The sequence below is a fragment of the Meleagris gallopavo genome, chromosome 2 (genome assembly GCF_000146605.3).
Source record: "Meleagris gallopavo isolate NT-WF06-2002-E0010 breed Aviagen turkey brand Nicholas breeding stock chromosome 2, Turkey_5.1, whole genome shotgun sequence".
Taxonomy (NCBI): domain Eukaryota; kingdom Metazoa; phylum Chordata; class Aves; order Galliformes; family Phasianidae; genus Meleagris; species Meleagris gallopavo.
The window spans coordinates 90081392-90098192 of record NC_015012.2 but is presented as its reverse complement, the minus strand read 5'-3'; the positions used below and the strand labels follow the sequence as shown (position 1 = coordinate 90098192).

At 35.5% G+C, this 16801-nt stretch overlaps 1 protein-coding gene across 1 annotated transcript in view; it reads right to left on the bottom strand.

Moving 5' to 3' along the window:
• The window catches only part of LOC104909954 (protein eyes shut homolog), a 190944-nt gene that overhangs the window by 143229 nt on the left and 30914 nt on the right, over window positions 1-16801 (bottom strand). Inside the window, exons 2-3 of the mRNA XM_031552251.1 lie at window positions 13449-13573; window positions 11911-12035 (exon numbers count right to left, since the gene is read on the bottom strand). Of these exons, the coding sequence (XP_031408111.1) occupies window positions 11911-12035; window positions 13449-13573 (250 nt within the window). The remainder of the gene's footprint in view (window positions 1-11910; window positions 12036-13448; window positions 13574-16801) is intronic.

The following is a 16801-nucleotide window of genomic DNA, read 5'->3' as shown; positions in this document are numbered from 1 at the left end:
AAAGCGTAAAAATAAAAAATAAAAAATAAAAAAATAAATTCAGAAACCTCAGCACCTATTGCTTCATATATATGGAAAAGCATTTCTTTATTATGAAATCCGTATGCAGGAAACAAAGAAAGTTCTGAATTTTGCTTTCATCTAAGAGTGTTTAATTAATAAGAACTGAATAGGAGTGAGAAATAAAAAAAAAAAAGTCAGAGAAAGATTTTATAAGAAGCTTTGTAGTATGCCCCAATTTGACTATTACTAACTACATTTTCATATATCCCTTTGCATGTCACACAGTTTTGGAAGAGACTAACATGTATTATAACATATGCTTTTCATATATTATATACCCCTTAGGCAATAGCAATATGTGGTGCAGTTGAAGGATGAAAATCCAGTTCAGTAAAATATGATTACTAAACATTTTAGTCTTCAGAAATAATAAAAGTAAAACTATTTATTTTATGTGTAGAAGCTCTAGTTCTCTGAGATGTGTTGTTAACATTGATTTCTGGTTATACTCTTTTGAGTCATCTAGACACGTGACCTTTGCTATCCACACATTTTATCAGAAAAGTCAGCCTAACAGTCACCTTTTCCAAAAACAGAACTAAGAGAAGAATATAATACGCAAAAGGGTTACATTGAGTGGACAGTGGGGCAGACAAAGAACTGGCTGACTGGCAGAGCTCAGTGGGTTATGATTAGTGGTTCAGTCTAGTTGGAAGTAACTAGCAGCATTCTCCAGGGATCAGTGCTGGGTTTGGTCTTGTTCATCGACCTGGATAAAGGGATAGAGTCCACCCTCAGCAAGTTTGTTGATGATACAAAGCTGGGAGGAGTAACTAACACACCAGAAGACTATGCTGCCATTTAACAAGACTTGGGAGTTGGACAGAGAGGAAATTGATGAGGTTCAACAAAAACAAGTGGAGAGTCTTACATTGGGGAAGTGCATTAGTACAGGTCAGGGGTTGACAGGAACACTGCAGAGAAGGACCTGGGTGTCTTGATAGACAGCAAGCTGGTCATAGCCATCATGGTCAAGAAAGTCAGTAGTATTCTGGGATATATTAAAACAGCATGGCCAGCAGGTCAAGGGAGTTGATCCCATATACTCTGCCTCAGTGAGGCCACATCTGGAATACTGTTCAGTTCTGGGCTCCCCAGTTCAAAAAATACAGGAATCACTTAGAAAGAGTCCAGCAGAGAGTGACAGAGATGATTAACATTGTCCAGAAGAGAGCTATGAAGAAGATCAGAGGGCTAGAGCATCTCCCCCATGAGAGCTGGGGCTTTTCAGCCTGGAGAAGAGAAAGCTCTGAGGAGACCTTATATCAGTCTTCCAGTACTTGAAGGGGGCCTACAGGAAAGCTGGAGATGAACTCATTTTAAACTGGAAGAAGGTAGATAGATTTAGACTAGGTTTTAGGAAGACATTCTTTACTGTGAGGGTGATGAGACTCCGGAACAGGTTGCCCAGTGAGGTTATGGATGCCATATCCATTGGTGTCATATCCATTGAACAAGCTGCTCCATTCAAGCATCATGTAACTTTTACCTTGGTTTAAAAGTGCTCCACCACTTCAAAAAGTTGTCTGAATAGGTACAAGAAACTCAAGAATGGACATTAATTAGTTGGTAAAGGCTTGAAATCGAACCCACTGCAGATATGTGGTCAAGTCTTGGTAAAAGTGTTTACGCTCATAAGAAGTTCCTTAACATGGACAACAATAGTGTCTGCTCAGCTCATGCATTCCAGAACAGTGTTGCTAATATCTTGTAAGGGGAACTTAAAACAGGATAGCTTGTAAAAGATAAATACTTTGTTACTAATATTTTATGAATTTATATTTGCAGACACTTTGTACAGACAAAACTGAGTAACATTACTTGTCACTACAAAACACTGGGAATGAAACATTTTTAGGATATTCAACCGGTAGGTCTATAACTGAGGTTTCTATTGGCAGTAGATAGAAAATGAGTATATGATTCTTGTGAAGATAAAGGCAGCACAGTCTTATCAGTGCGTGTATTTTCTGCAGTGGGATACAAGGATGAATTTCTATTAACTCCACTGATGATGTTATTCTGCTAGATGAAGAAAATAAATACCCAGAAGTAATAGCAGTAGCTCCCATTAGTGCATACCAGCTGTTTAATATTGCTGAGTACACCTAAAATGCCTCATAAAATGGAGACTGTTTGCTGTGCAGAATTTGATCTGGGAATACATCAAAGAGTTTTATTCCAGTCAAAGAATATGTTGCTCATATCTGGCTTAATTCACTTAAAGAATCAGTAGACTGTGATTTAATGTTTGCAAGTCTGGCTGATGGATGAAAAGTAATAGCTAGATATTAACTAGGAAGAGATGTTTGCATTTGAGTTTCATGAATAACTAACAAAGTAAGGAGAGATTTCTGTTTTTAAATAAATATCTTAGTAGGCGAATCAGAAATTATTGAAGGACTTTGCAATCTTTATTGCTCTCCTGATCCTGAAAAGACATCTGATAATTCTTCAGGATTCATTTTGCAACAACCAAGAGAGAACTGACAGCACGCTTGTAGAAGTAGTAGTAAACCGTAATCCATGGGAGAGCAATGACTCGCTATTTAATTCTCCTGAAGTATCTGGAATGTTACTAATTACTGAAGTCGTGTCTCTGGCAGGCAAAAGAACAGTCTGATGCTGCTCTAGTGATTGAAGTTGTCTAAGAAAAACAGAAAGTGTGATAAATTAGATACTATCATAAATATACTGGGAAAGTACTATCTTATATCTGTGAAAGTATTGGTAGACACATGTGGTACAGGTGTGATATTAGTCTTTGTTTTTGCTGAGCTGAACAGCAAAACAAATAACATGTGACGAGATAACATCCGTTGACTTTTCCATCCTAAACACAGTTCAACTCTGAAGTGATACTTAGTCTTTCTAGTTTATAGCTTAGCTTAAACAGATTGGTGATCAGAAGTATCCCTCAGCTAAAAATGTGTGCTTTTTTAGATGTATATGGATAAAGATGTTAAGAAAGAAGAAGAGAAGGAGAAGAGAAGGAAAAGGGAAGGGAGAAAAAAAAATGAATGCCCAAGCAGATTGATTCTGCAGCAAATTACGTGACCACTAAAACCTCATTCAGTCTTACCAAGGTATTATATAGCAAATACAACTCTGTAAATCATATTTTTAATAAAAGCATAGAAGTGGTTTTAGTGACCTCAAGAGCTGAGTAAATGCAAACCCTCCCATTATTCATGTTTTATATGAGGGCCAGCACCAGAACAAATGGTGCACCTCACAGCAGAAGTATTAAATTTTCTAAATCCATTGTTGCTGTGAATCAATATAAAATGAATGAATTACACATCTTATCCATTGAGAACACCAGTAAACTAGATGACATGGTATTCTGGAAGAGTTACAAATGTAACTGCATTTAGTAACTGCATTTTTTGTCAGCCTCATTACCTACATCAAGAAGGAACATTACCTATTAATTAGACAACAACAGAACAAAAGACTTCTAAGGTATACCTTCAAAAACATTAGTCTGTACAGAAATCATATACTCAGTAAAACTTATAAAAACAAAAACAGAAATCCTGACTTACTTATACAAGTAAATACTTTGAAAGACTTTATAATAAAAAAATTCTGAAAAAAAAAAAGTGTAAGGAAAAAGACGCGCATGCTGTGTGACGATGAAGATGCAATCTTCAAAATAAACTGTTACACCTGGTATTTACTTAAAATATTAAGAATAATAATAATAAAAGAATAGGGACAATTTTGGGATTCCCCAAAAATCACACTAAAAACAGTCAGAATAGCAGAGGCTTGTTCCTGACAAGCCATCCAGATGCACAGAAAAATAAGCACTCAGAAAAGATGTAAACTTGAAATGGAAAAACAAAGTCCCCAGAAAGTAAAATAAATTATTCTGGAAGAAAGAAAGGAAGACTGGCATTAGGGTCAGAGAGAGCTGAACATTATATGAGACACATGAAATTTTACTCTCTAAGAAAGCAAACAGAAAACCAATCTAAGAGCAAGTGCAGTGTTCCTTGTTGGGTATGCAAGATGTTGGAAAAAAACGTTCATGAGAGAAAAAGCAATTTTCCAATTATGTATAAATATGTAATTAAGAAAGGACGACGGATTAAATTACAAGAACAAAGAATAGTATAGGAAGCAAAAAACAACATGCTAAAGAATAAAATAAATATACTTTGAATACTCTTAATACTGTCTTAACAAAAACACAAACAGGGAAAAAAGCTTGATATAAGCATGACTCCAAAGCATACTTTTCTTACCTTGGGCCACCACTTCTGTATGAACATCAGGGATAGCATGTTTAGACCAAAGTTCCATAGATACTGTTAATGCTGATGGAAGGTCATTATCTAAAATTTCAGTAGGAAACAATTCAGCCACTTCTGTTTTCTTACTTTGGGGGATAGTAGCTAAACAGGTGATATTGTTTATTCCATCAACGCAAAGAAACCCACTGGAGCAGGATTGTATAAGGCAATCATTGTAATTAAGCTCACAGCTTCGTCCCTGAAAGAGAATTTTTAAAAAGCCATTTTTGAAGTCAATTTGCATTTCATAGTCAAGCTAGTTCAAATTATTGCTTTCTTTTGATTCTAAAGTGTTGTTTGCTTATATTAAAATGTTCACATTTTCAAAAGCAAATCTAATCAACTGGAAAATATTACTCAAGTAATTTAATAGCATAGTTGTATATTGAAATTTTTAGCTAAATGGTATTTTTTATTCCCACTCAGTACTACAAACTATCAATAAAAGTTGTTTCCCCACAAATGTGTATTTGTAAAGTATCAAAGATGCTGGTCTTGCCAATTAAAATAATCATCTTTTACAAAGGTGCAACCTCAATTTAAGAAGTTAGTACGTAGTTATACAGAGAACAGTATTGACTTAGCTGTCTGAAAACCTACAGATCGCTGACTGTGAAGTTAAAGATATGTTTTCTTTTGTATTTCATTACTTGTTGCCAGTTAACAAATCTTCATACAGCACCATTTTAATATATTTGGTTTGTAGTTTACTCTTCAAAAAATAAAACTGTAGCAGCAGTTTTAAATTGGAGCTTTAATTTTATCAAGGCTAACAATTAATGGGAAGTCTGAAATATTCTTCCTAATAATACATTAAAAATTTCATAATCAGTATTCTGTAATAAAGGGAGGAAATAATACATTTCTTTCACAGCAATAATTATGTGAATTAAATGCACTCTTGAGGTGTGAAATAAGTATACACTGAATCCAGCCTATATTCATTTTATCTTCACTTCTGCTGTAATGAACTAGTGGACTATATAATGAGAGAGCTAACTTTGCTAACCTAGACGGATCTCCTGCATTTGGATAGGTATTTAAAATACGCATAACTTCATCCCTGAAAGGGAAGCATCTCTGATGTTATATAGTCTGACACATAACCAGCCCTGTACGTTACATTTTCCAATAATCGATGGCATTTATGGTTGGGCTTACAATAATTCTATCATCATTTCTAGCTACATTAAAGAATAATAGAATCACTAAAGTTGGAAAGGACCTCTAAGATCATCAAAGTCTATCCATCAACCCAACACCACCATGCCTACTAACCATATCCGTAAGTGCCACATCTGCACATTCCTCCACCTCCATGAGCATCCTGTTCAGAGAATAATTTTTTCCTAATATCCAATCTGAACCTCCCCTGGTGCAACTTGAGGCCATTACACTGAGGCATAAGAGAAGAAAATTTTGAAGAAAGAATCATGCCATAGACCAGCAGAACAGAGACAGCAGCAACCTTCCTTCCATAAATAGGGGGGGGGAGCGGAAGAGGAAGAGTAACCAAAGTTTTACATCTTCTGCTGCCTTAAACAACTGTTGACAGAGAGAGCCTTGGGGCCAGCGATGTCAATAAACCTCGGAAAGCACCAAACCACTGGTGGTTAGATATAAAAAGTATCTTTCTAACCATGTTTTAGATGCAATTCCTATTTTCAAAATGGAGAATGCGAGGTAGGGGAAGATTTTAACCCTTTTTGAAATAAAGGAGTAAGCCTGATCTCCTCAGAGCTTCTGCTCTGCCATCTGAGTTTCCTGCCTTCACTTAATAGAAGTCATAAAAAGCTTGGAAAATCATGACAAGCTGAAAACAGAATTTTTTAGAAGTTGGAGCAATATATAAAATATTTTATATTTCTACAGTTTACTTTGCACTCTCTAGATCACTAGCAAAAGAGGTGAAAAACGAACATCATACTTGCAACTAAAAAAAAAAAAAAAAACCTGTAAAACTGCCTAACTAGTATCACAAATGTTTTAATGATGAAGTATTATTATTTTAGTCTCAGAAATTAGATTCTCAGCCACACTGATGCAGTGAATAAATATGCTCCTTGAATATAAACTGCTGAAGCCTGATATCCTGTAAAGTGTGTGTACCATGTTTAAAATCTAAGAGATACAAGTTCCAATTGAAGCTTCCCCCAGAACTGGGGCATATCTAAAATCCAAGCAGCATTCAAGAAGCATGTGTTGATTGAACACTTTCCCTCACATGAGATGGGTATGAGTTTTCTCTTGTCTACCTGGTCTGATTTTTTTCAAAGAGCTTGAAACACTTCTTGTGTTTATAAGAGAAAACAACAGGGCACATAAAAGGCAGGAATGGGGACTCTGAAATTCACATTTTTTAGAAGTCATGTCAGTTCAATGTTTGAAGTGGAAGAGGTTTTAGTAGAGTGTTTTGGACTGATTTAGATACATCCATGTTTGTTTCAATCAAGTACTTATTTATTTTGGCAGGTAGGTGAGCTAACTGGTAAATTCATAGAATCTTATAAAATCTCTGGCTAAATCAGTCTTTTAAAACATGAAGGAACAGCAGGCCAAATTATATCTTAGACATCTGTATAAAAATATTTCTTCCTCTCTCTATTCTAATTCCATACATAGTGCAAATGATCAGTTCGTTATGTGAATAAGATTTCTGCCTAATAATCTTTCTTACTGCTGTAAAAATTGCACTTCATTCTGACTTTCATTTTGACAAATTAGTGTACTTTTATTATTACAACATAGTGCAATACTGCAATAGTGAGCAGTATTTTTGTTATGATTTTATGACTTGTGAAAACGAAGCAGATGTGCATAAACTCCACTGTGCATGAAGGGTATGCTGAATTGTCACAGACAAATTTGATAGCACTGAAAGTGACTGTGAATGCTTTAGTTAAACAATTTCTAGGAAGGAAAATGCTGCAGATTTATATTTAAAAGTAGGTATACTTCCATAGATCTTTCCATTTAAAAAGTATTTATTCCATACACCACTGATTATGTTCTTATTCCCAAACTTTCTGAGAAAATTCACAATCCATACTTTATGATACATACTTCAGATAACATTGCATATATAGACTACAGAAGATGTATTTAACATACACTTTAGCTGGAATAGAATAATGACTCCTCAGGGAATTCCACTGTTTCTACTTCATATTGACTCATAGTTAGGAACCAGAATCTACTGGGGGCCTACCAAATATCCATACTGAGATATTTAGACCCCAAATGTCTTTGGTTTTCAAACTGAAGATAGGCATGTTGAACCTTTTACTATTTTTCCATTTCTCTATTGTGCAATTGAGAAGTGTGCAATTCCCAAAGCACACTCTAAGGACTGAAGATGGAACAGTGGTTAATGGAATAAAAGCAAAGAAATCTTAAATTCCAGCTACCCTAGGAATATGTAACTTCCTTCTTCTTTACAGGTTTGTTCATACTACACAGGTAGTGCCTGAGCTAAATACTAATAGAAGAATGGTCTCCAGGGCTCAGACAAAATATCTGTCTAGTCCCACCTTCAGCAAGCTAATGAAGAATATATGAGGAAAAATACATGAAGAAAACAAGAAGATTTTATATCTGATAAAGCCAAAAATGCCGTTGCATTTTCTAGCAATGAGTAATTCAGAGAATGCCTAAGCCAGGGTAACATTTAGAAGAGTAATTTAAATAAAGATGGACCTATCCTTGTTTTTTGACTTATTTCTACTTTTTTTCTCTACAGTGCAATGAAACATGGACTTGTACCAACGCATTTTGCATTAAGTGAAAAAATAATTTCTACAGATTTTAAACTTGTTCTCTGATAGTTTTATTTGGTATTCAGGTTTTTGGAGAGAAATACTAACTAAATAGCACAACGATCTTCTCCATTACAATTGTTTGGGTAGGAGAAGTATAAATACTTCATGAACAAAATGAGACTAATTTCGCATGAAGATCTGAGTATTTTCCAAATAAAATGACAGTATTTCTCAAATTATATATTCTTCATCCTGATCTTGTTTTCAATGCCAACCTGCTTTTGAAGACAATCACAACAGAAGTTGCTATGAACTGCAGGGAAGTATCAACTACTTTCATTGTACTACGCAAAAAAGCTTCCTGCAAAATTTGTAGTCCTTCTTTCACTAGATCATCAGTAAATTTAGTCAGACTATATGCTCTAGTACATGATTTATGGTAAAACACAAGTTTTACAAAACTACAGATAGTCAGTCACTGCAAATGGGAGAAAATCCTGGTGAGTGGAAGAATGTATATGACTCTCCTATCTTCAAGACCGGCAAGAAGGAACATCCAGGAAATTACAGGCCAGTCAGCCCCACCTCAGTTTCTCGGAAGCTGATGTTCTAACTACTCCTAGAAACCATTTCCAGAGGCAAGTGTCCATGCCTATAGCAAGGGGGTTGGAACTAGATCATCCTAAAGGTCCCTATCAACCCAAATCATTCTATGATTCTATGATTTTATGATTTCCATGCAGAGAAATGACAAACATGAGCACGATTAGAAATGGTCAACAACGAGCTATGAAGAGGAAATTGTGCTTTTACCAACATGATAGCTTTCTATGACAAGATGACTGGCTTTGCAGATAAGGGAAGAGCAATGAATATTTTCTATTTCAAGGTTAGTAAAGCTTTCAGCACTTTCTCCCATTATATTTTCACAGACAAGCTGGTAAAAAAGGGATTAAAAGAATGGATGGCAAAATTTGCTAAAAGCTGACTAAATTACCAGGCTGAAAGGCCTCTTGCTAGGAATCAGCAGTGCAAAGTTGAGCTGGAGGCCAGTCCCTACACTGTACCCTGGAGGCTAGTATCACCCTAGAAGTGATACTGAGCTCTTCATTAACAGATGATGGGACAAAGTGAACCCATTGCAAGTTTCCATGTGACACACAATCAAGGAGGAATGGTTGATAAGTCAGATGAGTCTACTACTATTACATGGACCTCAAGAGGCTAAAGAAATATGATGGCAAGATCTTGGGAAACTCAAGAATGAGAAATGCAAAGCTCTGCACCTGGAATGGAAAAGCTCCATTCACCAGTACATGCTAGAGGCTGACACACTAGAAAGCAACTTTTGTCTTGGTGGTTGACAAAATTGAACACAGGCCAACAATAAGCACCTCTACCAAAGAAGATCAACAACAATGGCAGCACTGAGTGAGGCAAACATTGCCATTAAGTAAAGAATTGATGCCTTCCCTCTACTCAGTAATGGTGAGGCCACACCTAGAGTACTGTGTCCAGTTTTGGGCTTCCCAGTACAAGAAAGATATGAAGCTACTGGAGAGAGGCAAGCAAAGAGATAAAAGAGATCATTAAAAGTTCAAACATCTTCCATGTAGCAGAGGCTGAGAAAACTGAGGTTTGTTCAGCCTGGAAAAGAGAATGCTCATAGTTGGGAATCACATCAGTGTTTACTGATGTGATAATGTGATATTATTTATTACTGAGGCTCTAATCAATCTGTGACTAACGCTTCTGCAATCTGTTTCTGCATCCTCTTCCATACCACCCACTGGTTTAGTTCCCTCAGCTCAAGGTCAGCTCTGGTATGGTGCAGCTGCGAAACTTTGGATTGGAAAGCTGTGAAAAGAGCTAAAATGTGAGAAAGACACTTTCATGAACTCAGAAGCTTTATTTACACTCAGATATTTGTCAACGACCCTTAATCTAAGCATAAACAAAAATTGTAGCTTACTGTGAACGTAAAGTCTACTACAGCAAGCCTAGTACTTAGTTGATCATGACCTTGCTACGTTCACATCCTGGCTTAACCTCAGGCTTGCCTTATAATCATGGTCAGCCCTTGGACTTTCTGGATGAATGTTGTTACCACCATCACAAGACTTACTCTGCTTTCTTTGTTCAGGTACTGTGTGACTCCAGTCCTTGTCTCTAAGGACATAGCCCACACCTACTTCTCTGCTCCTTGGCTACAGGTTTGCCTTCTCTTATGGAGAAGCCCAATCAAGACTTGTACTCTTAGACATGTACTGGGATATTCATCTACAATGGGAGAGAATGTGCACAAGGAACAGAGATGAATACAATGCCTAAGAAGAACTGAGGACTGACAGAAGTTTTTCCACCTTTTAGACTTTCTTTTTACTACATAGTTTGTTTTTCCCTCACTGATCGTAAACAAATTTCTGCTTTGGAAGAAAGCCCTACAACTTTCGTAAGTCTGAAAATTTACTTTTATTTCTTTCTTGACTTGTTTGCACAGAATTTGTGAAGGTAAATAGGAATCCTATTCACAGCAATTTTTTCCTTCTGTTTTACAGTCTTCAATACAGCAATCAAATAATGAATAGATATTAAAATTAGCGTAATTCATAGAATCATAGAATGGCCTGGGTTGAAAAGAACCGCCAAATGATCATCTAGTTCCAACCCCCTGCTATGTGCATGGTCACCAAACACTAGACCATGCTGCCCAGAGCCACATCCAGCCTGGCCTTGAATGCCTCCAGGGACAGGACATCCACAACCTCTTTGGGCAACCCGTACCAGTGTGTCACCACCCTCTGAGTAAAAAAACTTCCTCCTAATATCTAACCTAAACCTCCCCTGTCTCTGTTTAAAATCATTCCCCCTTGTCCTATCACTATCCACCCTTGTAAACAGCCGTTCCCCTTCCTGTTCATACGTTCCTTTCAAGTATTGGAAAGCCACAATGGCCTCTCTGGAGACTTCTCTTTTCCAAGCTAAACAAGCCCAGTTCCCTCAACCTTTCTTCATTGGAGAGGTGCTCCAGCCCTTTGATCATCCTTAGTGACATAATTCATACAGAAAATCAATTAACAATATCAAAGTTAGAGTTGTAGAGGTAAAAAATACTTACAGGATTTTTTTTTAGATAAAAGACAATATACTCCTTACTGTCCTTGTTACTAACCCCAAAATATTAAATTATACTAATAAGTTGAAGTGTAATAAGGTGAATTACAAGCTCAAATAGTAGATATCTACTGCACATCTCCAACAGCATTAAGAAAAAAACATAAAGTGGTGGAGGCAGAGTGAAAATGTCAATCTTAGATAAATAACATAATGCATTAAACCATCGTCAAAGGATTCTTTTGATATGTTGAATAGAGAAAATAAAACACAGGACAAAAGCCCACAGGGGTAAGCATTCAAAGAAATTGATTTACTTTCAGGGAACTCATTTTCAAAACATAAATCTGTATGACAGTCTGAAATATGACTAATCTTAATACATATGTAAAAATATTAATGTACTTTGATGACTGATAAAGCCACTACATACAGTAAGTCTTTTTTACTTTTTGTGAATATGGTTCTCTGTGGTATATGGTTCTCTGGAATATTAGAGTTAATAAAATGAGTAAACAAAATAAAGAAAGAAGTTGCTAAAGTATTGAATTTTTCTGCAAGGCCAGGTTTTATCTAAGTGAGGATAAAGTGGAAAGAGATTACATACAGCATTTTCTATGCAACAACAAATAGTCAGGCTAAGTAAAGGAGAAGAAAGAATGTCAGCAGCTCACCACAAATCCTGGCTTGCAAAAACAGGAATAACCAAAACTGGGGTCACTCTGGACACAGATGCCATGTATACAGGGGTTGGATATGCACTCATCAACATCTAACTCGCAATGCAAACCTTCCCATCCTGTCAAGAAAAAGGTACAAATAAAAGAATACTAAAATCTAGAATTGTCAATCAAACAATAAAGCTATGAGTAACTATAATTAATCCTCACATCTATTTATACAGTATGTGAGAAATAGTACAATGAACTATCTTTGAACTGTGGTTTCCCCAAGTAGGAAAAAAAAAAAAAGCAGTAAAAAGTCAGAACCCAAACAATACAGACGTCACAATCATTACTGAAAATCTCTTGAGGAAATGAATGTTTGCTGATTTTTATTTCCGTAGAGACATAGGTAAGCAAATGAACAAAACTTGGACATACTCTTGCTTAACTGATTTAACTGACTTCACAGGTTTCCCTTCATCTACAGAATTATCTGTATTGTTAGCTCTCTTGTGTCTAAGAATAGTCAAGGGTAAAATGTTCCCTGAAACTTCTAATCTCTTTTCAGATCCGCAGAGTGAAACCCAAGCCACATTTTTATTTTTTTTTTCCCCCTGAAATTTAAACTGAAAGTGTACGAAAATACCTATTTTAATTTTTGTATTCTTTCTAACCTGCTTAAATTTGTGTCATAATCATCATACAACAGAAGGAAAGTGGAGGTGTAAACAGATTACAGCAGTCAACTCTAACAAAAAGAAGGAAATAGTTAAGAGAGAAACTGCATTGAAGTAGAACAGAAGTTACCAGCCCTTAGCTGGTAAGCAATTTTAGAAGTCTATATTCTAAATATATTTACATTATCAATATTAAAAAAAAAGGATATATTTGAATTTGCTAATTTTTTGTGTTTGAAGCACAGTAATGATAAAAAAAAATACATCTTCTTAGCTTTTAAGTAATTTGTATTAGTGAACAGTTATGAAAAAACATGTATACTATCAAAGATAGGTGATGACTCAGACTTTGAAGATCAGAAGGGTCTGTTATGATCACGAATTCTGGCCCTCTATGTGTCAGACCAGAATTTTTTCACTCAGTGGTTCATATATCAAGAGCGCAGCATCTTTACTGATTACTGAATGTCTCTTAAACATAAAAAAACATTTTAAAATAAAATAATAAATAAATAAATAAATAAAAAGTTTCATCTAGGTGTAAGTTTATTCCTAAAAGTAATGTAGTCCTAGTAAGCCAAAGATATATTGCCTTATAAATGAGATAGAGAATAATCCTGAAAAGATTAAATCTGAGACTGCAGGACAATGTGAGCTTACTGTGACATTTGCTAATATCCCTATACCTTCCTAAGTTGCAATAGTTGTTTAATTTGATCTACAGAAGCACGATAAAACAGCTGCATTCCACCCAGCAGATCTAAGCATAACAATGCGTGGAATAAGAATAAGAATACTGTAGTTAAAATTTTCAAAAACTTTCATCAGTCAGATGAAATTTTAATCACTGTCCTGTCAAATGTCAGTTACCTTTTTGACACTGACAAGTGTACCCATTGACATGATCTTCACAGGTTGAACCATGTAGACAGGGTGATGAATTACACTCATTAACTTCAACTTCACAAAACTGTCCGGAAAATCCAGCAAGACACCTGAAGAAAACATTACAATGTGTTATATTATGCATAATCAATTGTATAAAATATCTATTTATGCAAAAACCTTTTATATAATCCATGCACATTAATTAAACACTATGTCCTTTCCATTTTAAGGGGCATTTTACTGAAAACCATGGAGATGGATTTATGATGGCAAAAATCATCCACAAATTTCATATTTGAACTGTAGTATCTGTATGATGAACAAACTTAACAATTTCAGCTGCAGTTGACTGCTTCTAATATGGTTCTTAATGTGGTTTGGGGAGTCTGTTTGTCTAATAATATAGTTTATTCAGTAAACCAGCTGCAGTTTTTATTTGGAAAAGTGCTTGTTGAGAAATGTTACACTACCGAATATAGCTACACCATAGAAGTCAACCTTTGGGGACCGTGTTTTTGATTATCATTCTAATTACCAAATATCAGTCAACTTAAAACAACTTCTTCTGTACTTTTCTTGTTGTAAATCCCATGATCATTAACACCAAAGATCCATAACATAGAATCATTCAACATTAATATAAACAGTTCATAATATACTTCAACATATTATAACTTTACTAATGATCTAAACAAATTGCAATATCTCTAATGAGACTCAGAAATCTTGCTAATCTCTTCATGGAAAATGATTGTGTAAATATACCCTTGCTTACATATCCACAGCTATGCAGATTCAAATGCATTCTGCAGAGCCCCAAAATGGTGTTTACAACATTTAGTCTGTTGAGATGTGTTTTAATACAGATACATTTCACACAAGGTAATGTATTCAAAATCTAATGTTACCAGCTGAGTGGTGTACATCTTGTATGTCTCCTTGTCTATAATGAAGAACATAAAACTTTATGCTCCACTTACAGGAAGATGAGTACATCAACAAATTGCCTTTGAGTAAATGTCACTTACACCTCAAGATACCATACACTGTGTGAATACAAAATACAACATTAGAATGAAATATCTGCAGTGTTTACCTTAGCTTTCCAGATCCTAATGCAAAAGGGAAGTGAGCTGGATCACGTAACAGGTAGATGTAACAATTCAAGAAGAATGATAATATTATTTATTGGTAATTGTATTTTGATTTCTTCCTTGACTATTAGAACATATTTTTTCACCTTATATGGAATACATTCCAGATGATAGTAATTTGGAATCCATCAAGACAATGAAAGCAGAACAGATTTTCCAAAACCCATACCACCTACAGAATACAGTGATGTTACACTGCTTGGAAAATGTACAAACTGAAGCATACACTACTATATTGCAAGTAACTAATCATAGAATCACCAAGGCTGGTAAAGACCTCCAGGATCATCCAGTCCAACCGTCCACCTATCATCAATATTTCCCACTAAACCACATCCCTCAGTACAACATTTAAACATTTCTTGAAAACCTCCAAGGATGACAAATTAATCATCTCCCTGGGCAGCCCGTTCCAATGCCTAACAACTCTTTTGGAGAATAAGTTTCTTCTAATATCCAACCTGAATTCTTCCTGGCGTATCTTGAGGCCATTCCCTTTAGTCCTATTGCTAGTGACATGGGAGAAGAAGCAGACCCCCACCTTGCCACAACCTCCCCTCAGGTAGTTTTAGAGAGAGATAAGGTCTCCCCTGAGCCTCTTCTCCAGACTAAACAACCTCAGTTCCCTCAGCCACTCCTCATAAGACTTGTGTTCCAGACCCCTCACCAGTTTCATTGCTCTTGTCTGAACACATTCCAGGGCCTCAATGTCTTTCTTGTAGTGAGGGACCCAAAACTGAACACAGTACTTAGGTGCGGCCTCACCTGTGCTGAGTACAGAGGGATGTTCACTTCCTAGCTTCTGCTGGCAATACTATTTCTCATACAAAATTACAATAATTACAATATGTGAGAGAAAAGTGATGGATAAGTCTTAATGAATGAGACATAGGATGACCTGTATGGCATTTCTGCTACAAAACTTAAAACAAAATCTAATAAAATATAGTTTGGACTTTTATATAATTACCAAACATCAGAATCTAATTTAGAACTGGATTCATCCTACCTAGCTTTCTGTATCTAACTGTTGTAATCATAGAATTCTGTGCTCAATGGAGCAGAGGACACACAGGATGATTCTTCTCACTGAAAGTTTAAATTATTTTCTGCGTATACCTTTGTCTTTCCTTTGACTGTACAACATTATTAAGCAGCTTCTCCAAGGTTTGGGAAGGAGAACCAGAACAATGAATGCCAATAAGATAATGCAAATAACATTCTGTTGGCAAATAACAGAAAAAATGACAACTAAACAAGGGGATATCTGGGGCAGTTTAAACACATTTAATGTTAACCTTGTACTGTGGTATGCTTGAAGGCATTTTGCTTTAGAAAATAAATAAAAAAAAAACAGTTAAAACAAACTGGAAGAACTACAAACTTATATATAAACTCCAGACAGAATGTCTATGCATATGTAAAGTGAGAAGTTTTGAAGCTTCCAAGCACAGAAGAAAAGTTTAAAGGTCCTTTTAAGAAATATCCAGTTGGAAGCTTTAAATGGACACCTCTTTATATGACATGTATACTCTTCCTATGAATTGCTGTCAATTTGCACATACTTGCAAGAATGTACTCCTTTTCCTACGTTAGATAATTATTCAACATAAAGAATATTTAATTTGTTTCTGTTTGTTTTGTTAATACTACAATACCACAATGTTGTTTGCTGGTGTTCAGATAGCATAATTATATATAAATGATATGATTTTCCTGACTGCAGAGGCAGGCACTCTATTAAGTGAACAATTATGAACAATTACAAAATCACTAACAGTAAGTATGTTACTGATAACTATTTGCAATTCGTAAAACATCACCTTAAAGTCAGTAGCTTTCCTAAACCACTTTGTTAAAATTGCAACAAATCTTATGTCTTATTAAGGGCATTAATGAAGTTAATGATTCTTAAGAGATGACAAGAACTTCAGTCATCTCTGAAATTTTTGTTTGCCTGCACTTTCCCTCATTCCTCCTCCTTGTATTTATATATATGTTCTTTCCCTCCACATGGGCCCTTCCCATAAATTATTTCTTTTTGAGGATTAGAAGAGACATAAACAAAAGAAAGTAAATTAAAAAGGCTTCAAAATTTTAAGTAGATACAGAAAATAGTTCTTGGGCTATAAGTGGCATTAAACCCAATCAAAAACTTTGGAATAAATTTGCACAAGGGGC